We start from the raw sequence: 27,581 nt of genomic DNA, 5'->3' as shown, positions 1-27,581 counted from the left end.
CTGTAGCAACACACCCAATTCATGCATGAAGTTCTAAAGCAACAGCACTTGCAGTCTTAGGACTACTTTCCTACGTTAATATTTTGCAAAACTATATTCACACAGGCTAATCTATTCATTTGCTGTAGCTAAAGGATACCACTTGTTGTACAAGAAAATCTGTATACATTTAAGTCCACTACAATTAAAAGGTAAAAGACCAAATGAACAAAATAAAGTCCTTAAGTTATAATACAACCTTTATCATCTTTTTGAACATCTCTTTGAACATCTATTTGAAAACAGAACTTGATCGATGAAGAATCATTTGTTTGTGGGTTTACAGATTCTATGAGTTTACAAATAAGAATCAATCTGAAATTCAAAGAGAAGATATTAGAATTATTTGAAGATAATTCCATGGAGTTATTTCGAGATTAAAAAAAAAAAAAAGGCCAGGCACGGTGGCTCACGCCTGTAATCCCAACACTTTGGGAGGCCAAGGTGGGTGGATTGCTTGAGCTCAGGAGTTCAAGGCCAGCCTGGGTAACATGCTGAAACCCCATCTACACAAAAAACACAAAAATTAGCCTAGCATGGTGGTGCATGCCTGTAATCCCAGATACTCAAGAGACTGAGGCGGGAGAATCACTTAAGCCCAGGAAGTGGAAACTGCAATGAGCCAAGATTGCGCCACTGCACTCCAGCCTAAGTGACAGTGAGACTGTCTCTGAAAAAACAAATTTTTTAAAGGAATAAAGAATTTGGAATTCTTTATACAACTAAAATAGTCATAAAGTCATATTAGGTAGTCACAGAACTCCACATAAATTTATAAGAATTTTCTAAAAGTTGACACATTATTTTAATAAAACTGGCTGGTTTGTTATCATTAATAAAGGAAATTAATAAAGCAGAATGGAAGATCTGTAGTAAATGGAGACTTGCTAATTACAAACAATGTACCATCAAGTAGCTTTTTTTTGTTTGTTTTTTAGGGACCAAAAATCATAGGAAATGGTATTTATAAAGAAAAATATGTATTTTTGAATCAGAAATTTAATGGGGACCTTTATGAAACAGAGTTACTCTACCTTCTAACTATGAATAAGAAATTACAAAGTAGGTGAGAAGGTTATTTCATCTTCTTAATCTTTTAAACAATTCATCCATAGTTTTAATAAGAAAGCAAAGCCAAAAAAATAAAAGAAGATAAAGAAGGAAGAAGAGGAGGAGAAGAAGAAAAAGAGAAGGCAAAGCCAGTTCTATCTGAAAGTCTGGAGCATGTGAAAATTTCCAGATGGTTTTATCCTTAGGAGATAAATACATCTTCTCTATAGATTGAGAAGTCATGGCAAAAATACTATGTTCCCGGAACCTCTCAGCAGTATTAAAGGAATGGTTGTTAATCAGAGGCACACAGCTTTTAAAATATATATCTGCCCATGTCTGTTGATTTAGAAATTCCAACTAGGTGATGGAGCAAGTAGGACTAGGTGATGGAGCATGCAGGTCTAGGTGATGGAGCAAGCAGTGGGGTGAGAGAATAAATAAATATAAATAAATATATTCCAAGTCTCTTCTGCTTTGTGCAGGCAGGACACTTGGAAAAGTACCCGAGAAGCTGTTTGCACACAGTGGGCATGCCATGCAAGCTGCTGACTCACATGGAATTAAGTGGATTCTGCTATCAGTATGGCTGACACTAGGCAAAAGAAAGGTTTAGGTCTAATAGGTATTTGCAGCAAAGTGTCCAACTGGCAAAATCTCTTACACTCTCTACTTTCAACACCGAGCTTTCACTTTTCTACTGTTAAAGTTCAGAACTGACAAGTTTGAGGCCACAGGTTTAACATGCGTTTTTAAAAAGGCAGTCATAATTGTTTATGCTCCTCATTCTTCAAAATTCATATGCTAAGCCAGATAAACCGGAGGTGGCAAGAGGTTACAGATCAAAAGGCCCTGAAAGGTATTAATACAGAGAGAGTGGTACTTCTTCAATTTATCCTGAAGCAAATATATTTTGAAAAGTCAAGCAAATCCTTGGGGCCAGAATGTGATGAGAAAGAACTGATAAGGAGTACTTTATTAATATTATGGTTATTTTTATTATAAGAACTTCAGAAATTCTTCCTGGATTTAATGTTTCCAGAAGACGTGTGTGTGTATGTGTGTGTGTGTGTGTGTGTGCGCGCGTGTGTATGTGTGGGTGTGTATGTGTCGGGGGGGAGAAAGAGAGAGAGAGTGTGTGTGTGTGTGTGTGTGTTCACACGCTTTGACTATTGATATTATCTGTAGAAACTTGTCTGCTGGAAAATGTTTCTTTAAACTTTGGTTTGGCTCCTACTTTGGAGCTGATGGGAAATAAAAACTTTTCCATGGATTAGAGCCAACTGAGCTGCTAAAACAAAAGGTAACATTCATTAGAGAACCATGGCACCATGATCTCATTCTGAAGGTTAATTTTTTTTACATTAAGTGTGAATTGTCTAAAGCTTAGAAAATTGAAACTGCATAATAATGTCAAAGAAAATAATACTGACCTTATCTTAAATGATATTACATGGAAATTTTTTAAAAAAACTATGAAATATTAAACAAAACTGTAGTAAGCAAAAAGAACTCATCAGATTCTTAATAATTTAGCTTAATTTTTTATTTCTGTAATTTCCTCCAAAATGTGGGCACCAACATACACAACACACCTTGCTTGTTATTTTTCCTCATATCCAGTAATAGGGAGTTTCAAAGAAGTGGGTTTTTCTCAATAAAACATGACAATCTAAAACTGTCAACCCCCTTGATTTTTAAAGGAAATAGAGGGGGAATATATTAGGTTTCACGAAGCATCTGCTAACCAAATACCAACTGACTACTTAATTCCAGGAAAGCCTTACCGCACAATTTTTGGCAACTGCGGAAAAGCTGAAAGCAAATTTTATGTTCCTTGCCCTCAGAGGTCCTCCTATACTTTCTCCCAATTGTTTCACAACATGTTAAAAGCCTGAAATAGCCAACTCAATTAAACAGGCTACAAGCATCCCCTTTGAACATATATTTGATCCTTCTTCAACATCAAGTAATACAATTAACTCATTGTCACACACTAAATCAATACACAGCAGAATAGAATGGGCAATAATCAATAACCTTAACAAGAAGGCAGTGGCATGGCTCAGTAAATCAAACTGTAAATGCCTAACTCATATCCAGAATTAGACTATAACAAGAACATTCATAGATGCTGTCAAGAAAAACCCAGAACTGGCCATAGGAAACAACTAGGCTGTATTATTTCTGAAAAGCCAAAAAAATCAGGGAGATGGGGTTTTGATGTTTTTTTCCCCCTTTTCACTTGCTGCGAAAAGTACATGCTATTTCTAATCACGTCAAAAGTCTCAAACTCATAAATGAGGCAAATTCTTTTAAAAATCTTGGAGCCAGGCCAGGTGTGGTGGCTCACTCCTGTAACCCCAGCACTTTGGGAGGTAGAGACAAGCGGATTGCTTGAGGTTGGGAGTTCGAGACCACGCTGACCAACATGGAGAAACCGCGTCTCTACTAAATACAAAATTAGCCGGGCATGGTGGCACATGCCTGTAATTCCAGCTACTCGGGAGGCTGAGGCAGGAGAATCACTTAAACCCGGGAGGCGGAGGCTGCAGTGAGCCAAGATCACGCCATTGTACTCCAGACTAGACAACAAAAGCGAAACTCCTGTCTCAAAAAAAAATAAAATAAAAAAAATCTTGGAGCAAAACGGACCATTTCCATAGGCTAGAATTGGATCCCTATCAATTCTGAGTGATAGTGAAAGGGAAAAAAAATAAAGCTGTGTTAAACAGAGTATTAGGGATTTGGATGTTTCTTTACACATTCGAGGAAGTGAGTAGTAGATATCTGACCAATTAAGTTTTATGTAGGTATTAAAAATAGAAAAGAATAGTGCAAATCATGAAAAAAATAAACTTTAATATTTAACCTTCTAATCTGTGCAGGTACTTCACTGAATAAACAATTTTATTTCTAGAAAAGTCTCAGGTGAGTCTTTTAGGAGAAAATTTACATAAATAATATAGCATTTGAAATATCAAATATGAATTATTTATTGTAGACCAGCATAAAGCTAAATAGGATTAGTTTTAAATCAAATTAGATTTGCAAACAGATGGTTACAACTATTTTTCCATTCATAAATAACTGCATTTACAAAATGAATTTTCAAGTACAGACAATATATATACTGAATTATTCTATTAATACCTACTGGTTTAGCTAGTTGTCAAGTCATACATATGTTAAGAGGTTAAGGTGTTATTTTTCTCTTGATAACAGGTAAGTAAATAAGCTAGTATGTGCACACGTATAAACATTCAAGGTAAGTCCTTTTTAATTTTTTCAAACAACACGGAGACCTATAGTGCAATATGCATAATGACATTCACTCTGACCTAAGGCAAAATTTCTCCCATAAGAGAAAGATAACTTGGACTGAATTCTGTCATTGAGATAAGAACAATACTAACGGCTACCGTTAGTATCTATGGAGTATTTACATGGAGTAAGACACTACACTAAATGATTTATATCTAACTGATCTCATTGAATCCTCACAAATCTTGAAAGCAGATGATACTAGACTTGTTTTACAAATAAGGAAACCATAGTAAAGTTTGGGATAGTAAAGTGACTGGCACAATGTCACTAGGAAGTCACTATGGAATCAAACTCAGATCCAGCTGAATCCACGGTTTGGGCTCTTAACAAAGTCTTGATTCTTTGCCATAAAAAAAAAAAAAAAAATGTTGGCTGGGAGCAGTGGCTCGCGCCTGTAATCCCAGCACTTTGGGAGGCCGAGGCAGGCAGATCACGAGGTCACGAGTTTGAGACTAGCCTTGCCAACATGGTGAAACCCTGTCTCTAATTATTAAAGATACAAAAAATTAGCCGGGTGTGGTGGTGTGCGCCTGTAGTCCCAGCTACTCAGGAGGCTGAGGCAGAAGAATCGCTTGAACCCATGAGGTGGAGGCTGCAGTGAGCCAAGATCGTGCCACTGCACTCCAGCCTGGGTGACAGGGAAAGACTCCGCCTCAAAAAAAAAAAAAAAAAAGTTTTTACCTGCACATTTTTTCATGTGGCTTTTTGCAATTATTTCAAAGATCTAGTTGGAAGAAAATTCTAAACGTGACACTGGGAATGAAGTGAAAACCACTGGTAGTCACATTGCCATTATTCCTGTCGCCAGTATTTATTTGCAACAAAATAATTTTTATTACAAATTTCATCCCAAAGAAAAGAGCATACAGGCCAATCTAGACATTCAGAAAATACCAAAACATAATAAAAAGTTATACTATAGCTAATGCAAACCAATGAAGAAAGCGCCCAGAGAAATGAAATGAAAGGACAAGGAATACCACTCACTTTTTCCTGTGATCAATTTAGTCTCGGACATAAAATAAGTTTAACTTACATATCAAGTTTGAATCTATATAACAATCTTTATTCTGACCTAAGGCAAAGTTCCTCCCATAAGAAGAAAGATAACTTAGACTAAACGCTGGCATTCAGATAAGAACAAGCAATACTAATGGCTACCATTTATGAAGAATTTACATGGAGCATGACACTGAATTAAGTGATTTACCTAACTGATCTCATTGAATCCACATAAATTCATTTTTAATTTTCTAAAAATATCTTTTTTTTTTTTTTTTTTTTGAGATGGAGTCTTGCTTATCATCCAGGCTGGAGTGCAGTGGCGCGATCTCGGCTCACTGCAAGCTCCGCCTCTCGGGTTCACGCCATTCTCCTGTCTCAGCCTCCCGAGTAGCGGGGACTACAGGCGTCTGCCAACGAGCCTGGCTAATTTTTTGTATTTTTAGCAGAGACGGGGTTTCACCGTCTTAGCCAGGATGGTCTCTATCTCCTGACCTTGTGATCTGCCCACCTCGGCCTCCCAAAGTGCTGGGATTACAGGCCTGAGCCACCGCGCCCGGCCTAAAAATATATTTCTAATTGGCTGCCTGACTAAATTCATACAATCATGAAAAGCGCCAAAACGCAACGTGTGGCAAGAGTTTCAGGAAAGGACACTTACAACACCAGCTATTGGTATCGAAAGTTTCTGTCCAAGCTACCATTCATGCAAATGAACTGGGAAATATAAAATAATTATATTTCCCATGGAGTATTTTAAATAACATAATCAATTCTAATATTTGACATACATCTCTTAAGAGTTCAGGATTACAATCTGACAGCTACTAAATACCCAGTATGTCCAGAAATTTCATCTTCCCAAACCCATGTTTTTTGGGAGCAAACATGTTCTTTGTGCCATATCATGAACAAAATACAATCAACGATTCTTATATTTACATGGTCAAATTTTTGTCCAATTACATATAACAAAAGTCTTAGAAAGAATAGTGTGAGCTATTTTTAAATACTTCATGAAAATTAACGTATTCACATGAAAAAATTCTACCTACTAGATCTAAATATTTCAGCATTTAGTAATTATTACAAATAAACAAAAAATTAAAATAAACCACTGAAATTTTTATCCCTAGAAAATTTCTGAAATGTAATACTCAAAATTACAAATAAGTATGACATACAATAAGATATATGAATCACTGTCAAAGAGGAGGTGAATGGTTTCATCTAGATTTTAACTTAAATATATAGTACAACTTGCAAAGACTTACAAAGGTTTTTAAGCATATTTCTGTCTTACGAGGCATATACTGGAAACAATATAATATTAATAAATGCCTAGTAAGATGAATAAAATCTCAGCCTCTTATAAAACAATGTCTTGGGCCAGGCGCAGTGGCTCATGCCTGTAATCTCAGCGCTTTGGGAGGCCAAGGCAGGCAGATCACAAGGTCAGGAGTTTGATACCAGCCTGACCAACATGGTGAAACCCCACCTCTAGTAAAAATACAAAAATTAGCTGGGGGTGTGATGGTGCAAGCCTGTAATCCCAGCTACTCATGAGGCTGAGGCAGGAGAATCACTTGAACCCGGGAGGCGGAGGTTCCAGTGAGCTGAGATCACGCCACTGCACTCCAGCCTGGGCGACAGAGTAGGACTCTGTCTCAAAATAAAAAGTTTCATGGTTCTATGCATTAGAAAAATAATGGTTATACTACTACTTTTGTGATTTAAAATATATTATATTTTAAGCAAAAAAAAAAGTCATGAAATGAAACACTTCCTTATCTGATGCCTTTATCTCAATTCCAAGCTTTATCTTGGAGTCCTGCAATTCTCATGGGTTTTTTCTTTCCCCCGCAACAGAACAGTCTATTATTCTGATTTGCTATACTGTTCATCCTCTGTCTGCGGCATGACTTAAAATTCTTCTTGACTTTAGGTTTAGACTCTGGGTTGTCAGAATACTAGTTAAAATTTTAATATAAATTTCCCACATCAAATGAGAAAATCTAAACAAGCAATTATTCAGAAGTGACTTTCTAGATTAAGAAAAAATGTGAATGAGCATGTTTTAAACAGTACAGTTGCTTAAATTTAGGCAACTGAAATGATTCAACAAATACTTGCCCATATATGTACAACAGTCTAATATGTGGATTTTCTAATAATCAATATACTATATTTTTGTATATACAAGTTCACTGTATAGTGCTCCATAATCTTGCTAATGTAAACAGGTTAAACTTAGCATAAAGATTGAAAGCATAAGCTCTGAAGACAGACTGCCTACACTGAATGTCAGTTCAGCAGCTACCTGTGTAACCTTGTAAGGGTTAATTGTTCTTAGCTTCATTAGTTTATATAATCAATAGATGAGGATCAAATCAGGGGAATAAAATTAGCTGTTTCAACATGTGCTACCTAAAATTCAGTCTGACTCAGTTTTATCTCACCGAATTACAGAAACTGATGATGAGTTTGGTATAAATCTCTTACCACACAAAAATTAGTGGTGTACTCATTCTGACTAATACAAGCATGTATAGTCTTTAACAGCACACATAACCATGGCTAAAATTCATCTGCTCCTCCTACACTGACTATGCAGCAGTTTCCAATATATTTCATAACAAACTTCTCAGACACACAGGAAAGCATTTAATGCCTACTTGTGTGTTACCTGAGCAAATCTGTGTTCTACTGGAACATTTTAAAATTAAAGACTAGAAGGGTTTTAAAGTGTTTTATTATCCTATGATTATTTTAATCTTCGTTGTGCTTTTCAGAAGCTCGAAAGCTTATAATCACCACTAGTCTATCAAGACCCAAAAAGGCCCTGTGTGTCATTCACCCTTACATCAGAATTGCCTATCACAATGTCTGGTAGCAGGTAATGAATGATGAAAAGGTGAGGAAGAATGGATGATTTTTCTATAATTGAAATGAAGAAGTGGCATATATCTTGGTCTGCATTTTTTAAAAATTCTTAATTAAACCTCTGGCAGAATAATGTATATTTCTGGTGAGAATCTCTCCTCTAACATTATTCATCCTTAGGGGGAAATACAGAAGCCAAGAATCGCTAATAAAGATTCTTAAAAAAAAAAAAAAAACACCACATTTTGCATCTTGTATCTCTCACTCTGCACACTGAACCCATTTTACTGTATGGTACATATTAAGCTACTACACGTTATTCATAGTTTAAAGGATTTAGAGGAGCTATTAAATAGACTCTACCATAAAAACACATACAATGTACATGACCCTAAATGTTCATCAAAGTTGGGGGGGGGGTGTTTTTTTATTCTTAACATATTGGGTTTTCTTATGTAGACATTTGTTTTCAATTTATTACTCTGCTATGATTCATGGATGGCAATGTCTGGCAGTAAAAGTTCACAATGGTAAAAAAAAAAATCAATAAATAAACTCATAATGATAATCTTTTCTCATGGCTAGATTTAGATTTTATTAGTTTCAACTTAGCCAGGGGGAAATACAAGATAATGTGAAGAAAGATAGTTTATTCAGAGCACAGATCTCAGGTCTTTCTTAACAGGACTCTTTATATAAACAATGAATTCTTTAGTTATTTCTTTCTTCATGGTTCATTTCTCGGTTGCCTCCCTTTAAGGAGAATTGTTTTATGAAAGGCAATGTCATCTACCCAAGAGAAATCTTATTTCAAACATGATAAATTTGGCTGTTCTTCTCTAAAACCTTTTATTTTTAATTTGGCCCACTTGGTGAGCTAACACTATTTAGTTATAAATGCTTCCTAGGATTGGGAGATGTTACTACTTATTTCCAGTCTATGAACGATTAGATGAGCAAAGATATTTGAAAGCAAATTAACGTCTGAATGCAGTAATATGGAAAAGAAGGAATTACAGATGTAATTTATCCATCACAAGCAGATCCTAAACACTGATTATGTCCGTATTTTTGCAGAAAATTGAAAATGATAGAAAAGCTTCCTAGCTTTTCTGACTTTAATTTTCCAAGTTTTACTTTGTGTAATTTACTGTCAACTATTAACAGCAGATGCTTCTTGCCTTATTTGAGAACAGCCTGGACTTAGGTATAAGTGTTTCTGAAATCCAGAAGCCTATACACTAGGTCTGAATTTTATGCAGAGAGAAAAATTCTAACTTAAGATACTGGACTCATATGGGGTCTGGAGAAAACAAGGTCTTGGATCTTAACCTCATATTAACATACACTAAAATATAAATATTGCTTAATAAATCTAGACAGCTTCAGAAGAATTTTGCTGTACCTAAAATTGTGATCTAGGGTTAAAGTACAGGTGGTTACCAAGTGACCCATGATGATTCAGGGACAGCTGCCACAGTCTGGTGGCCTGTGGCTATGTGAAGTCTCTTATTGGGGATTCCCTCTAGTTCTTTTATCCCACTTGTGGCGTCATAATTAATAGTGTGAGAGAAAGGGAAGGGGAAAAAGGAAAGACAAACCACCAGAGCCATTTCTTTCTCTCTTCCTCAAGTATCTCTTTCACTGACCCTGCAACTGCTGTCGAGAAACTTCCCCCTCCTGACCATTGCCACCACCACTTAAACTACTAGTCTCCCTGTTAGTAACCAGCTCCTTGAGGACTGTGTTGTTAATTGCCTCCCTAAAGTTTGACATAGGAAGTACATAAGTTATATCACTTAAATTGAATCCTTTTCGCCTCCTAATGGTTTTCTTCCTCACATCTGAGTTTTTATACCTGGTCTCTTGACCATATCCTATGATTAAATGCCAAAAAAAAAACCAAAAATTGAGTTTGATACTTTTACGATCTACCTGTTTCCCTATCATTACTAGTATTCAGAAAACAACAGCAACAACCACACACTTGAAAATTTCAGAGCAGAGGAAGACTGGGGAGAAGCTGCAGTAGACAGGGCCCAGGATCAATAAGCACTACACTCAAAAAACAGGCAGGCTGAGTCCTCAGAAAACTGGGGGTCACTTGGAAGACATATTGATGACAACTTCCCACCCTAAAGGTTATACATGTGGGAAGCTTTGGACTCCGCTCCTCACTGCATACCCTGTCTTGCTGATTCTAAGCAAATGCCCTGTTGAAGACTAGCTTCAGGAAACAGAAGCGGCCCAAAGTTAAAGCTGGGGAAAACTGCACTGGCTCACAGCACGAGTTCCAGGTGTTTGGGAGAGGCCACCTCCCCTGAACTAGGCAAGTTGAATTTCTGGAACCCTAAACTGAAATTTAAAATACATCTTTGCCATAGAAATAGTTTGACAAAAGCAGTTGGGGGTCTGTGACTCCAGTAGTTCTCAAGATTTATGATAAGATAACACTTCCATGGAGCCTCTTGGGTTTAATTAATAACCAGGGTTTCCAAGGTACTGTTTATACTGAACTATAACTCAAGCATCCTCTGGCCTACTTTGGCTTCTCAGGGTTGACCTGATGACTTAATCACCTTGCTTCTGTGGAAAAACACTTTCTAAACAATTAAAACTTTTGAATATTGGCTTTTTATGCACTGAGGAGGCAGCTACATAGTTTATACAGGGACTACTTATCTAAGATGATTCATTTAAAATTTTTCCTATATGGCCATATATTTTACAACAGATACAACATCTTTGAAAGTTGGTGGAAACATTCTTTCTGCTATTTTGGGTTCACTCCTTGACTCATTTGTTGACTTAAAATACAGTGATTACTTCTGAGTACTTACTGTTTTAGGCCCTGTACTATAAATTTGTCTTGGATATTCATTTTTATTCTTAAGTACTGCTGTTAGTTATGTTTTCTTTGTCGAATCCTTAGAATACACATATGTAAATTAAGAAGCAGTGTTTTCCAGCAAACATAACGAAACAATTAAGAGCACAGACTGTGAAATCAGATTACGAGGCTTCAAGTCCACATTTTACTACTGACCTTGCATGTATTACCTAACTTCTCTGTATTTCAGTGTGCCCATCTATGAAATGGAATACCAGCAACTATCTCGATGAGATTTTACAAGGACAAAATACCATGAAAAAATGAAAAGCACTGAAAATACTGATTGATATATATTAAGTTTCAATAAATGTTAACTCATCTTGTTATTTTACTCCATACCGAAAAAATTAGAAAGTATATTTGTGGAAGCAGCAGAAATACAAATCAGAGTAAGTACAGATTCTTTTGTCTTATAAAATCATTTGGGACCTGTTTTATGACATGGCATTTCTGCTATATTACAGTTATAAAAATGTGACTGTGTATATAAATACGAACAGTAGGCTGGGTGCGGTGGCTCACGCCTGTAATCCCAGCATGTTGGAAGGCCAAGGTGGGCTGATCACCTCAGGTCAAGGGTTCAAGCCCAGTCTGGCCAACACGGTGAAAGCCTGTCTCTATTAAAAATGCAAAAATTAGCTGGGCGTGGTGATACACGCCTGTAGGACTAGCTACTCGGGAGGCTGAGGCAGGAGAATTGCTTGAATGTGGGAGGCGAAGGTTACAATGAGCTGAGATCCCACCACTGCACTCAAGCCTGGGCAACATAAGAATCTGTCTCAAATAAATAGATAAATAAGTACAGTTAGAAGAAGATAAAAAATGAAGCTGTTTTAGTTTTCTCTATAAGGAAAAATAAATCCATCTGTGATATGCCAGGTTTTACTTACTAAATAACCAAGGCAGGAGAAGTGATAACAAGTTTGTCAAGATGAGAAGACCTCAGTTTCTCTTCAAAAGTGGTCTCTCCTCAACCACCTCCCTTACCCAGATGCTTTTCAGAGAGATTTACTTAATTCTGGAAGTTTTATGAGGGAAAAAATAATCACTCTTTTATTCCAGAAATGGCCCTCCTGAACATCCATTTCCATTCTCCCCTTCTGTCTTACCTACCAGATGCCTGATTTTAATCAAGGCAACAGTTTTTTAAAATAATAAACAAAAACAAAACAAACATACAAAAAAATACTTCCTAGCAATCCCTGCTACCAAAATCAGTCAATAAGAGACCGAAAAATTACTGGGTGAAGCTCAGAGAACCTTTGCTTAAAAAGAGCCTGGCTGGGCTGAGTTACAGCGTCTTACCTTTTCTGCGTCCTGTGTCCTAGACTAAGGATACGATGGCTGACACTGCAGTGGCCACATTGCAATTTTGAAATAATCCTAAAGTTGGAAGCCATGTGCTCCTCAGGAACTAAGAGAGAAGGAACCTGAGTTCCAATGACTATAGAGTCACCAAATAGACCTAGACAACTGACTGAAATATAAACCCCCAATTTGTTTATGCCAAATGCCGGGGATGGGGGAGGTATCTCTGTTATGCAAAGCTGAATCTAATTTTTCACAGACAAAAATCTCTAAATCACTTCTGTGTGACCATGGAAAGACATGCATAAGATCTGAACCAACAGTTCTGAAGATGGACAATTAGAAAGCTGGAAAGAACTCAGAGATAACAAAACAAGAAAAGTAATGGTCAGAGATGGCCAAGGCCCTCAGGAATCCAGAGGACAAACAACCTGTCAATCAAATTAGAAGATATCAGGGGTTATACTATTTAGTAATTATCAGGAATTTTCAAAACATAAGCTCACAGCATAGAAAGTTTTATCACTAGCAAAAAAATCAAACTTTATCTCAAAGTGAAAATATTTCAAACATGTGCCAAAAATGTAGGGATGATGCTGTAAGTAGATGTGCATTTGATGATACTTGTGTAAGAAACAGAATTAAATAAAAACTCTATAGTTGTTGTATATTATAAATGAGAAATCAGCATAAGAAGTCCTCACTAGAATCAAGCTTTTTTACAGTAAAATTCACGAAGAAATTACTATTCTAATAATCTATTATACTTCAAACAACTCAGAATTTCTATCAAGCCTTTCCAGGTGCTTTTACTTAAAAGTAAAATAACTAATAACTATCATTAGTGCTAAATCAAAGGCCATCTATCTAGTTACCCACTTCTACTGGCAGTCACGATTTTTGGCCTAGCTGTTAACATGGAAAATTGCTCACCTATCTAAAAGCACAGGATGTAGTACTGCTGAAGTTAAAAAAAAAAAAAAAAAAATCAAATTTCTCAATAGGATCTCTTTGTAAGAAAATAAGAAGCTTTGTCTAAGTCTGTGGGAGGGCAGAGACATTGCTCAGCATGAAAGGTAACGGATTAGCAATGTTGATAGCTGAAATCCTCTACTTATCCTTGGCAAAGAAAATGACAAGATAAGCTTCCCAAACTAGGTCCCTAGGTATCTGTGCTAGGTCTGAGAAACATTCCATTTCTCACCTTTCACGTGAACTGGGCGTATGTCATACAGTTCTTCAAAAGACAATTCACCCCACACAGCACTGTCTCTTTTAAGTAAGAAACAGCCTTATACATGAAATTGTTTCAAGGCTACTCCATGGAATTTTGAGTAGCTTCAGACATCTGAATTACAACGAAACTGAATTCAGCTGTAAGTGCCACATTGCTTGAGGTCTAAATTGTTTTTAGTTTGTCACACTCACACAGTGAAGCAAGATTTCATGAGAAAAAAAGTAGAAACAGTGTATCAAAATCTTATAATATGAAGCAAAATAACTAGTTCTAGAATTACAGCAGCAGGTAGCTTGATTCAAAACATGGTTTAAAATTTAATAGTCTAAAAATCCTTTACTCATTAAAAAAAAGTTTTCTAAAAAAGTTCTAACAAATAAACAGGCAAATGAATACAATTACTAGTTTCACCAAAGCAACTGCAGCTATTGAGAATTTCATTAAAGAAAGGTTTATGTCAGAGTTGATGACACTGCAGTATATTCACAGGGTATTCTTTACAAAGTTGTGAAGTTTCTGCTTAGGGAGCTTTTACATGAAACACACTGCTGTGCAGGTTATGCCTTATAGTTAGTTCATCTCCAGAGTCATTAGGAGAAAACAAGGAAGTGATATGTCAATCTGTCACGGAAAAACACATTGAATATAGGTGCCAGCACAGTATATATAATAATCTGTCAAAGTTTTAATACATGGGAGATACCAGTGGTAAAAACCAAACAACAAAAACAATTCCTGGTAACACTCATTCCAATTAGGACCCTACTAGATCAAAATTTTGATTAAAAATTGCATATTTAGCCTAAAACTGGCAGATATTTTATCAGGATTATCAGTGAAACTCACTTTTAAAATACAATGAAAAGCCTATGCCTGGGGCTTAGAGAGAACAGCAGCAGCATCACAGGCAATTTCTGGACTGAGCGTAAACCACGCTAGCAACAGACCATCTTCTAAAATTTAACTATAAACACCTTTGGGACTACTTCATCATGTCTAGTTATGCCATTCCAATCCATATGTGACCATCTGGATACTTGATTTGCCTTACTGATTTTGAGTGTTTTAGTTGTTCATTCACCTGTATGTACATATATTTGTGTGCCCTCTAATACCTAATTTCCATACTTCATATATTCTGCTAAGTCTGCAGAGGCTCTTTAAAACTGTTCTCAGTGTCCTTGATTCTATGCCACTTTGCAGTGGAATCTGATCTCAAATTTGTCTATGATAAATCTGATCGGGGTGCTATTTATAGATAGATATCATTGTATATAGCGAAAATAAATTTTAATTATCTTAAATAAAATTGCTCAATTTGATAAAGGAACAAGTGACTAAAGTTTTCAAAGGTAAAAGAATTTTGCTAGATTTTTTTGCTAGAATTTTGCTAAACAGTAAATATAAAGGTTATATTCTCTTCCTCCCATCCCTAGTACCTGAAAAATGGACAGGTATTTGAAATAGAATTCAGTAAACAATAAGTCTATTTCTGTTGATCATATCGTAAAAGTTTTTTTTTTTTGAGGGTATAAATAACTTGGCAAATATTAAAATACATTCTGTAGGCTTTCTTTACATTGACTCCCTAAATTTTAGTTGAGAGCTCACTACTGAATAGGCAATTTGTCACTAAGTATTATTTGAAACATCATTTTTGAAATATAATTTTCTAATGGTGGCGTGCAGTGTTAATATTTTTCTTTTCTTTTTTCCTAAATCTTTCACAAGCCATAGGGGAACATAATCCTCTTTGGCATCAAATAATGCACCTTTGCAAATGTTCTGGATTTCTGAAATACCTAATACACCTAAATCTATAGTTTGTAAGCAATTTAAGTCTCAGATTGAATATACACTTAAACTATTATAAATTAAAACTACAACTGTAAAAGGAAAACTAGAGAAATTAAGTATTTAGATTATTGTTTATATACTAGCACACATTATTACAGTTTTTGCTCTTTTATTGTTCTCATTCTAATTCTGATATTCTTAATAAATACCTACATTCCTTGTTATCATGTATTCTCATTTTACTTAGCAATAGATTTGTTACAATACAGAATTCGACATTTTCATATGGTATATTTAAATCTAATTATTTAAACCTTAAAATCATCAGTATGCAACTAAAATACTATCAGCTAATTTTCTTCCCATTATCTTTGTAACATACCAATTGACTTCTTTTACATAAATGAATATTTTCTTGAACTGTTTGACTTCTGTCTTTTTAATGAAATAAATTCTCCTCTTCTAACTAGAAGTCTGCTATTAACGTAAGTCACCTGGGAGCCTGGCCAAAGTCTGAAGCAGCACAGCTGAAGGGTACAGCCATTTCATAGGGTCCTCTCAGAGAGTATTTGGTTTGCTTTCCTAACTTTCTAAAAATAGTAGATTACACAGGCCACCTCCATCTCATGGCTCAAGAACTCAGAAAAGGCTGGACTATGGATTTAAGCAATACACAGGACACATTTTATTAAAGACCTCAGGATATTACAAGTTTTCTAAATTTTTTTCCGTTTACTCTGTGAGAGAATGCAAATGATCTAGCGGTTACTGGCATGGAAACCTCATAACGCTCCCAAATTTCAGAACTTCAAGCATGAGTCATACAGTTACTTTAACAGTTTTAAAATATGTTTTTGATCTATTTTAGCCACAAGACTGAATACAAGAGGACTGCTATCTGAAGGGAAGGATTCTAAATACTGTACAAAGAATCACATGTGTCAGTTATAAATATATACACACACACAAGAAACATGTTTTTTAACATAAATGCTTAATTGCATATTCAAAATTGTTTTAATTCTTAACATAGTTATTTTACTAACATTTAAGAAGCTTTTTACCTGGGTATGAAGCTCCATCATAAATAAATTTGTGGGGTTTTTTCCTCTTATTCAAATTTAAAGTATTTTATCAAGATTTAGACACTGTGATTTAAATTTAAATTAAATTCAGTTTATCTTAGAAAGACAAAGAAAAAGGACAAAGTTTGCATTGATTAGCTGCTGTAATGAGTTCATTTCACAAATACATTTAAAATCTTGAAATTATTTAAAGGCCTTGATGTGGCAGTTGAATGTTGTTAACCACACAGCATGGCATTAAGCAACCTTGCTGCTTTACTCAAAAAGGGACTGTTCTGTGGCCATAAGTGAGCAGCAACTAAAAAAAAAAAATATTTTGAGATGGAAAGGTGGCAACTGAATATTAATGTTTCACAATGTTTCCAAATGTTGTAAGGGCAGGTCTTCTGTGAAAACACTCAATGTCACAGCAAAATTTAATGTCCTTCACTTTGCAGCTACGTGTGCACCATCAACTGTCTGTAGGATTAAAAACTGGATTTACTATTAATTGGGTCAAAACAGGGTTACTTATGGCCACAGCTGGTTACCGACAAGAGTAATTAGCTCTCTGGCCCTCATTTTATGGGTCTCAGTCTCTAATTACACCTGAATTCAGCCGGCATGAATTTAGGAATACACATTCACGGAGGTACAACCACTGTGCCCTTCACTGATGCCTCTCAAAGGAAAGGCTGAAGAAAGTCTCAATGGGAGTTTATGACTTTTGCTTATTGATCTTTAGGACTATGACATTAAAAATAATCTAACATTTTAAAATATTTTTGTTGTTAATACCTCCTTTCTGTTCAACTCTAAAGATCATGTTCTTGGAAGCTTTGCCAAAAACTTTAGCAAAATGAACAGCCTAAACTGGACCAGGAAACAATGAACTGAAACAATTAACTCATAACTCACCCTGATGTTATTAAAGATCGTTATATAGCACTATATATTTGTAAAGACAAGATGGACCTATGAGACTTTTACTTCTCTACATATGTAGAAGTGATAGTGTCTTCTCAAAGCTTCAAAGAATTAAATTAGGATATTAATATTCAAAAGCAATTTGATTAAACCAAGTAGGTTGAAAGTACCCAGGAACACATTTCTAGTCTTGACCTTGTGTGTCAAAATAAAGACATTTATGTTATCTTTTAAAAGACTCATTTTCAAATATGATACCTGAATTACAAATCCAATGACATTTTTGAATGCCAAGAAATACTAAAGTAAATATTTTAGTATTATGGTGCTCACAAAAGCTAACTTTTAACATTTCTAGCTAAGACTATTACAAATAAAAACATAATCACGATCTAACAGAAAATAAACTACTAAGTTAATTCACTTTAGAATTTTTGAAGCTGGAAAATTCCAATAAACAATAGTACTTATGAGTTTCTACTTATTTATAAAACTCACATTCAACAAAGTTTGTCCCTCAGGTAAGGTGCTGCAGCAGCAGTTCAGCACCTTACTTCTAGTTGTATTTTCCACAAAATGCGTGGCTCTGGCCTTAAAATGCCCACCAAAAAAAGAAAATCCAAAATGTCAAAATATTAAAAGAGTAAAAAGTCTATCCAAGTTTAGCTGATTTTAAACCTGCTTCTCTTTTGCAACTGTACAATGCCTTTACCAACAAATAAAAATCATCTTCATTCAGCTATTGCCATGGCCTTACATATAATATATGCATTGGCTAAACACTCACATGTAGCTACATTTACCATTTCCAGGCACAGACAGACACTTTGCCACTACTAAATGAAAAATATGTCAACACTTTCTGCTCTAGCAAAAAAAAAACACAGAATGAAAGAACTGATAAAGTTATTCATAACAAAGTTTGGCCAGACTTGATTCTGTTGCTTCTCGTAAAGTTCCCCAGCCCAACATCATCAACACACTGTATAACTAAACTATGAGCAAAGCAATCCATAATCCCAAATGCAGAGAACTGTATGTCCATATCCCCCTTATTCAATCATTGAATATCCTTAAAAGAATATAATAGTTACTCACTTTCAATGAATCAAAGCAGGCGATTACTCGTCCATTTTCAACTTGGCAGCTTTTCGAAGGATGTGCAAATTTACATTCCGTGTCTGGCCGTGAGCAAGTCCCCCTCTGGAACTCTCTACATACTTCCAGTGTTAGCCATTTTGTGTCCCGAATTGGTGTGACACTAACAGCCATGTTTAGATTTTACAGGTAGTTAAATGTTTCAGTGAAACCAACAAACCCAACCCCCCCAAAAAAGAGCAATAACCAAAAAAAAAAAATAAGCTGAACTGATGATGAAAATGTCCCCTCAAAATACTTTTCCCCACTCCCTGCTTTAAAAGTACATGGAAAATTGTGTCGTCAATATCAAGGAAAAGATCTCCCACTAGAAATTCACAGCATGAAACTGTTAATTCAAAGAGGTTTTGGTTTTTAGAGAAATACTAGGATTGTAAGTAGATGAACGTTTAAAAGTAGGGCCTGATATCAGCCTTGTGCTCTCAGTAACCCCTTCCCAGTGCCAATTTGGAGCCCAAAATGCAAGCATGAAAACGTGGCAGACCCTTTGACACCGAATTTCCAAGCTGCTTTCAGCAAAGTTGTCTGAAAGGGAATCTCCTCACAGCTGAATTTGCAATGGAGTTTGGTGGTGCAATCGGTATTGATTAGTTTGGCATAGACAGATGCAGCAGTTTAGAGCAAAATCGAGAAAATGATTTTTTTTTTTCTCCTTGATTTCCTGGCAGAAGATATCTTACTTTTTCAGCAAACTTTTCTTTTAACACTAAAGCAGCCTAGGGCAATGCCAGATACTTAGAGCTTTTCTCTTGATTATAAGTAGAAATGGGGGTGTCTGGGCTAGAGGTGGAGGGTGGATGTGCTGTCGTCACAGTCTAGCTGGCAGCAAGCAAGGCAAAAGCAGAGACTGCTCTAGAAGCGGTTCCAAGCAGCAGAGACGTCAGGAAAGGCACTTCTTAGTACCAACCTGTAGAAAAAAGAGATAGGTTAAGATTTACTAAGTAGCACTTCACTGATGTCCTACAGTATCACAACCTTGCCATGTGATACCAGACTAAGTAATATTCAAGTCAGCCTCTCTCTCTCCCTCTCTCTCCCACACATACACACACAAAATACTTACAGTGAGGCATATTGCAGCCAGCCATCGTAGATTTATTAAAAAAAGGGGCCGTTTCCCCTTGTGAAGCAATGCATGGTAGAGAGATAACCAATCACAGATAGTGTTGCAGCAATATTCTGGGCAGAAAGCCAATAGTGTGGGTTGTCTTATGAAAGGTCGCGCCTGTCAGACGTTCATTACTATGCTATAAGCACAGAAAATGTCCATCAGATGTGACTTATTCCACTGCAAGAGGACGAGCATGTGGGTTTTGAATTTACCCAACATGCAGTTAGTGGACTAAACCATGTTAGTTTCAAAACAGCTTCTCAGACAAGTCTAAGCACTTGAAGATCATTACCGGGGAATAAAAACTAAGGTTTAAAAATTGCAGCTGACTTCCAAGCTGCTTTCCCTCTGGCTCTGTGCAGGGACGGGCACTGAACAGCCTGCTCCTGCTGTCCTGACACGTGAATAAAAAAGGAAAGGGGTGTTTACAAATGGTACATTCTCCTGACCTATCCAATTCACTTCCTTCTAAAGCCCAAGTCCTGCCCCTCCACTGAAAGCAGCACTCATACTGTAAAACTATTCCATTGAGCCCGCAGACACTTTGTCAATATATCACAGGCAGGCAAGATATGAACAAAAGCATCCTTTATTTGTACATTTTTAAGGCAGAAGCTGAGGTCATGTGGGGAAAATAAGGAGTGCAGTGTTGTCAGTGTGTCTGGTAAATCTGAAGTCAACCTCAAGGGAGAAAGTGATTCCATCGCAGAAACATTAAATATTAAGTGAGCAATTTGATTTGAGCAGCGTGATGCACTTCAGAAGTACAATTCCAAACAAAGCTGGAGGGTGGGGGATGAGGGATCCCCTGTTGCCTGAGGATCAGTTAACTCAGCACCACAAGACTACTTAGAGCAGGGCATTTTTACTTTTAACAACTTACTTTCTCTATCAGGATTTTTCTTTTTCTTTTCTTTTCTTTTTTTTTTTTTTTTGAATGTGGCCAATGAGGAAAATAAGGCTTTAAAAAGTAAAATCTTCACATTTTAAAGAGGCAATAACACAGTATGATAACTAGTATTTGATTATACTTCTTCATGAGCCAAAATTGCTCTGTTGGCATATGGTATGTTTATAATTTTTGGAATTAAAGTATAGGATATAAATACATATGTACGTTAAAAAACATGAACATCTAGAACTTAAAAATTGTTTAAGATTAATATTGCCATTTTAACACTAATTTTCCTTAAAAAAACCTACTTTCCAAAACTAGTTGGAAAATACTACAGTAAGACTACAACTTTTGATAGAGATTTAAAAAATCAGTCGAGCATGGTGGATCATGTCTGTAATCTCCGCACTTTGGGAGGCTGGGGCGGGTGGATCAAGAGGTCAGGAGGTCAAGACCAGCCTGACCAACATGGTGAAACACCATCTCTATTAAAAATACAAAAATTAGCCAGGCATGGTAGTGGTGCCTATAATCCCAGCTACTCAGGAGGCTGAGGCAGAAGAATCACTTGAACACGGGAGGCGGAAGCTGCAGTGAGCTGAGATTGTACCACTGCACTCCAGCCTGGGTGACAGAGCAAGACGCTGTCTCAAAAAAAAAAAAAAAAAAAAAAACCAACCATGGCTGGGCACAGAGTCTCACGCCTATAATCCCAGCACTTTGGGAGGCCGAGGTGGGCAGATCACGAGCGAGGTCAGGAGTTTGAGACCAGCCTGGTCAACATGACAAAAAAAGTCTCTAATAAAAATACAAAAAATTAGCCAGGCATGGGGGCGGGCGCCTGTAATCCCAGTTCCTTAGGAGGATGAGGCAGGAGAATCACTTAGAACCTGGGAGGTAGATGTTGCAGTGAGCCAAGATTGCGCCACTGCACTCCAACCCGTCTCAAAAAAAAACAAAACAAAACAAAACAAAAAAAAACCTCATTCCAGTGTTCAAGAAATATTTTGGTTTTCAAAAAAGCTTCTAGGTCCTAATGCCAGTTTCTATATTAAAAAAAAAAAAGGTCCAATCATAAAGTGTAAGCTGTGTCTGTCTTCCTGAATCTTTGTTCTGCACAAAGAATTACTCAATGATTTCATGCCTTGAGAATGGACCACTTGCATGGTCAACAATCTCTTTAGTCCTTCTCTTCAGAATCTTCAAGTGCCTCACCTGTAACTATTTTCTTCCTCTAAAGCCAACTAAGATGTCACTTCCTCCAAAAGCTACCAAGATGTCATTACCGCCATCTCTATTCATCCATATATTAAAATACCACCTTCTCTGAATTATCTCTGCACTTATGCCCTATACAGCGTTTTATTTCCTTATATAACTGACCCACTAGACCATATGGTTTTAAGGACAGAAAAAATATTATTCATCTCAGTAACCCCATGGCTTAGCATAGTGATGCAAAATAGATGGGAGTTCCAAAAATACTGGTAAATTAAATTATCAATTACTGTATCAGGATTTGGATTACCTCTAGGGTACAAAACATACAAACACACATGAACACATATATGAATACAACACATGAACACACTGAAACAAACATACACTTGAACACACATACACACACACACACACACACAATCACTGCCTCTATAAATAATGTTCCAGGGTCACGTAGGCCCTTTCAAAACTGCCTCACAATCTAGCCCTGTCCTTGGACAGCTCCCTGTCTCATTGCACACAGCAGCTTTTCTAAAACTTCATTACTCTTTCTCCATGTTCATTAGCAACAGTGGATCATAACATTATATGTCATGAGTATTTCATAGCCATATGAAATGGATAGGAAACCACCTTCCTATCTATGAGTCGTTAACCCATCCTTCTGTTTCTTTGTCTCCCAGTTCTCCCTCCTCCTGCCTACAGTTAAACTTCCACAAGCCTCCACCTTGACTCATTCATTCTCAAGACCTCCTTCTCTTTCTGCCTCCTCTATACATGCACTTTGTCTTTCAGCAGTTCCTTCTCTTAGCTTACAAATGTACTAAAGTAACTCCAAAATGCAGAGGGTGACATGGCAGGAGGAAGAGGACCCTGCCCTGGCTATGCATCCTCCTCTCCCTAATGTACTTAACCCATCCTTCCCAAGCGAATATCTACCATGCTGTTTTTCTGCTTCTTCCTTTCCCATTCACTTCTGAATCCTTATCAGTCTGACTTTCACACCCATTACTTTACTGCTCAGCAAAGGTCATCAATGCTGTCAGGAAAGCCAAGTCCAAAGACTATGTTTTGTTCTTGCCCTTTGCTTGACCTGTAACATGATTTACAACTCCCTCTTTCTTGAACCTTTCCCTTTTAACAAACTGACACATTTTATCTTGTTGCTTCTCCAGTGCTGTACCTCTTGTATCCCCCGCCTGGAGAGGAGTTGCTGAGGGTTCTTGGCAGGTGCCAAGGCATGTGTGAGCTCCTGGGACTTGTTACATGCTAACTCCCTGTTTGTTCTGACACACTTCCTCACCCCTGCAACTTGGCAAATTTCTTCTCCTTGTTTAAACTGCTGTTCAAAAATCCCCTTCTCTATAGGGCTGGGCCAACTATGCTAAACATTATTCCATCTCAGAATGTTTTTGATACTTTGTATCTCTTTGTACCTCTCCCCCTCAATGTTATATATGCCCTGACAACAAGTTGTAGGTCCAACATTCCCCATCACACAGTTCTTGGAACATAACAGACCTTTTTTAAAAATGTTTGATAAATGAGTAAACTTTATTCATACTTACAGAAATAAACACGTATAAAAGGATGTGGTCCCAACCCTGACGAAACAGATTATTTAATCATGTCTATAGCATCCAGACAATATATATATGAAGATTGGTACCACAAGAAAGATCTGCATTGCTTGGTAGTCATATCTAAATACAACTAACAATTAATTTCTAGAGCTGATTATTTTTCCTTTTTGCCAGGTTACAGACAGTCCCACTCAAGTACAAAATAAACTTTGATTACTAAAATGCTTGCAAATCAGTGTTCTGATTATCTTTATTTTCTGTAGCAGACAAAATTCTATTTGCTTCAAAAGTGCTATTGAAAGAATTATAAACATAGATTTGTACCATTTAATTGTAAAGGAAATAGACAAGGATGATAATCAAAATATTAATAATTAGTTCAGGCATAGATACTGAACAATTAAAACAAATACTGGCCTTTATGCATTAGTCTAGCTGGACTTGATAATGTATGTGCCTGCCCTTGATATACGGCACTGTGGGCAACAAACTCAAATTATATCCTATAGATTGATTTCACTAAAGTACTGATATCAGATTATTGTCTTATCTATATTTAAAAAAAAAGAACTTCAAAAAATAGAAATCTCTTTTGGTAAATTAAGATTTTATAGAATTTGGATCAATATTGAATTCACAAAACATTCCTTTAACTAAGTAATGGAGTTTTGTTCTATAGATAGATATAACGTTTAAATATATGTGGGTAATGTCCAGATTGTGAGAATTCTTGCAAACATATTTGGCCTAAAATAAATTTTGTCTCTAAATAATTATTAAAGGAAATATTTCTACTTCAAAGATAAGTACTAATGGGTACATTGCTTCTGAGGTAAATATCTGGCCTATATTTCAATACATTATAATAAACTTCTCTGAACAACAAAAATATTGTAAGAATCAAACTTAAAAATCTGAATAATAGCTAACAGCAGTCCCTCTTTAACCTACTGATCAAATTCCAAACGCTATAGAGTTTCTTGCTTTATCTGATATCGTCTACAATACCAATATTCCTCCATAAGAACCAATTTCTTCTTGAATGATATCAGAAATCATGTATAAATTCTACTTTAAGATAAATATAAGGCAGAAAATAAAAAGGAAAGAAATAACAATTTGAAATGACAGAGATAATAAAAAACCAAGAAAAGGATAAAGAAGAATGAAATTATTCTTATTCTTTGAACACTTATTCTTAAAGATTACATATATATATTTGGCTTCATATGAAGGCCTATTTAAGAGTCACATATCTACTGCTATAGAAGAAAAAGAGATGTTTACAAGGTATGAAAATGAAATTCTCTTCTGGAGAACAGGACGGCCTCTATGAGCAAGGTTAAATTTCTTGCTCACATATGTTTACTTATCATTTCAAAAGTTCTTCTAAAGCAAATAAGGCAATCAGTCCAATTACATCCCAGAGTAGTTAGCTGGTAATTTTGAAGACTTTTATTTAATACGCTTTTAATGTTGATATAAGTTATATAGTGAAGATGTTAACAAGTCATGTTTGAGGTTCTTTATTATGATTTTTGTTTAGTAAGGCAGTTTTAATGTAACTGAAAGAGATGGCTAACTTCACCCTGTAAGTTTGGAGTTGATAAGAAAGAAACCCTTGCCCAAAACCACAACTTCTTCCCCTGGCTTACTGGTGTCAACAAGTTCATAATTAGCAATGCAGTTCTTTAGTAAATTAAGTTTGCTCACACAATTATTCCCAGGGTTTGTCCCAAATATTAACAGAGATCTCCATACACAGTCAACTTAGCATTTCTGGAGGCTGTACAGCTATCTCTGTATTCACTAAGGTGCTAAGTAGAGTAACAAAGATGTTATATATTATATTAATATATATATATTATATGGGAAGAATTGTCATCTGAATGAGTTAATGCAGTCTTCAGCACTATTCAACTCCACATAGCAAAAAGCAGAGATACGTATTTCTCGGTGAGGGGTAAGCACACTACCAGCAGGACCCACGGCAATTTCAGGTGATGGACAAACAACATCATTCTAACAGATGGATGAGAATGCTAAAACTAGTGTGTCCAGTCTGTGATTACATCAATATTATAACTTAGGAAGAAATTAGTTTAATTTACAAATTTAAAGGGCCAGGCACCGTGGCTCACGCCTGTAATCCAACACTTTGGGAGGCTGAAGTGGAGGATTGCTTGAGGCCAGGTGTTCGAGACCAGCCTGAACAACACAGAAGGACCCTATATCTACAAAAAATACAAAAATTAGTCAGGCAGGGTGACAAATGCCTGTAGTCCCAGCCGCTTGGGAGGCTGAGGAAGGAACACTGCTTGAGCACAGGATGTCAAGGCTGCAGTAAGCCATGATCACACCACTGCACTCCAACTTGGGCAACAGAGTGAGACCCTGTCTGAAAAATATATATATATTAATTAAATAAATTTTTTAAAAATATTTAAAGAATATATACATATATACACACATATATACATAACAGACTATATATAAATAAAAATCATGAAGGAGATATGTAAATGACTAAGTTTTAGCAATACTGCAAAGAAAAAGATAACTTTCAATCACACATCCTCTGGAATGGCATAGAGAATGCCAATGTGGCCTGCTGGTCTGACACATTTCAGACTAGCTGCTGCCAAGAAAGGAAGACTGTGTTTACTAACTCAAATAAGTAGCCTAAGGTCTGTCGAAATAGTCTTTTAGAATTCTGATCCATTCAACAGTTTGGTTCCCTAAATCACCTAGTGGTCTACTGTAGGAAGGATAATGAAGGAGTGTTGTTTAGGTGACATACTACTGCCAAAGATTAGAATTCCAGAGGCAACTAAACTGCATTCAAATTAGAAAATGATTGTTGATCCTTAAGTATTTATATTTAGGACAAAACAGAACATAAAGCTTCTATACAGGCAATAATTTAAAAGTGAATTTTGAATTAATTCCTATATCAGGCAAAATTTTTAAAAATGTAAAAGGTTTAAGCTCACTAGAAGATAATTATTACAATGAATCACTGTACTTTGCATACTAGCTCTATACCCCAATAGGCCTTCGTCCAAGTCCCTACTGCAAAGTTATCTTCTTGGAAGATTTTCAGCCCACCATCCAGAGCACCCAGACTTCCTTTCCTCCCAACAGCAGTCCAGACTTGTTTTGAGAGAAGTACATAACATTACACTTCCAGCCTGAGCAACATAGTGAAACCCCATCTCTATAGAAAATACATTTTTAAAAAAATAACCACACATGATGGCATGTGCTTGTGGTCCCAGCTACTTGGGAGGCTGAAATGGGAATACCGCTTGAGCCCAGGAGTTCAAGACTGCAGTAAGCTATGACTGAGCCACTGTACTCTAGCCTAGGTAACAGAGTGAGACCTCGTCTCAAAAAACAAAACAAACAAAAAAAACCCACCTAATACTACGTAGTACTGTGAAGAAAGCAGACTAATATTGCACACTTATCTCGCTATCTGCTTATCACTTGCCTTTGCCACAAAAATGTAAGCTCCATAAGAGAAGGCAGTTGTTACCTTAGTTCTTCATTAATAGAAACAGATCACCAAAACAGTGCCTGGCCCAGAGGAAGCAAACAATTAATATTTGTGATATGACTGAATATTTTTCTTAGTATATCAGACTAGTTTGTATTTTTGACAAATTACAATGCTTAAGCTATACGGTTTAGTACCCTGGGGATGTCACCTTTATAAGTGAATGAAACCAGCATCAAACGTCACTCACTGGAAAGAGAACATGAGGCGATTAAGTTAAAATAGCAACATATTTAAATACCTCCTTGATTATGAAGTTGAAGAAAGATATTTTGAGCCACAGAATATTTGAAACAGATTTATGTGGCTTTGCAAATTTAAAATATTTAAATAATTATCTGTGAATTTCTGACAGAACCAGTCTTCAATTCCAGCAAAAGAAACACTGCATTTTTTCTGATGCTATTCAAAGAGGAAGTATTTTAACATTTCCTTATACAAGAAGGTATAATGAGATAAAATTATGAATGCTACTTAATTGTTCTACAAGAGAAAGCACTATTCCTAATTAGTGTTTTATTTACCTA

General features: G+C 36.2%; 1 protein-coding gene across 4 annotated transcripts in view; it reads right to left on the bottom strand.

The window, feature by feature from the left end:
• MBNL1 (muscleblind-like splicing regulator 1) overlaps nt 1-27,581 on the bottom strand; it is a 222,235-nt gene that overhangs the window by 149,858 nt on the left and 44,796 nt on the right. For 3 of the 4 annotated variants that reach the window (XM_011958971.1, XM_011958972.1, XM_011958973.1), the window contains one exon: nt 18,626-19,592. The exons of the other annotated variant lie outside the window; for it this stretch is intronic. In XM_011958971.1, coding sequence (XP_011814361.1) covers nt 18,626-18,799 — 174 coding nt within the window. In that variant the 5' untranslated portion in view covers nt 18,800-19,592. The remainder of the gene's footprint in view (nt 1-18,625; nt 19,593-27,581) is intronic. 4 annotated transcript variants of the gene reach the window in all.

The sequence above is a fragment of the Colobus angolensis genome, unplaced genomic scaffold (assembly GCF_000951035.1).
Source record: "Colobus angolensis palliatus isolate OR3802 unplaced genomic scaffold, Cang.pa_1.0 Scaffold48, whole genome shotgun sequence".
Classification (NCBI taxonomy): domain Eukaryota; kingdom Metazoa; phylum Chordata; class Mammalia; order Primates; family Cercopithecidae; genus Colobus; species Colobus angolensis.
Note: the sequence above shows the minus strand (reverse complement) of the source record. Positions and strands in the feature narration are given on the sequence as shown.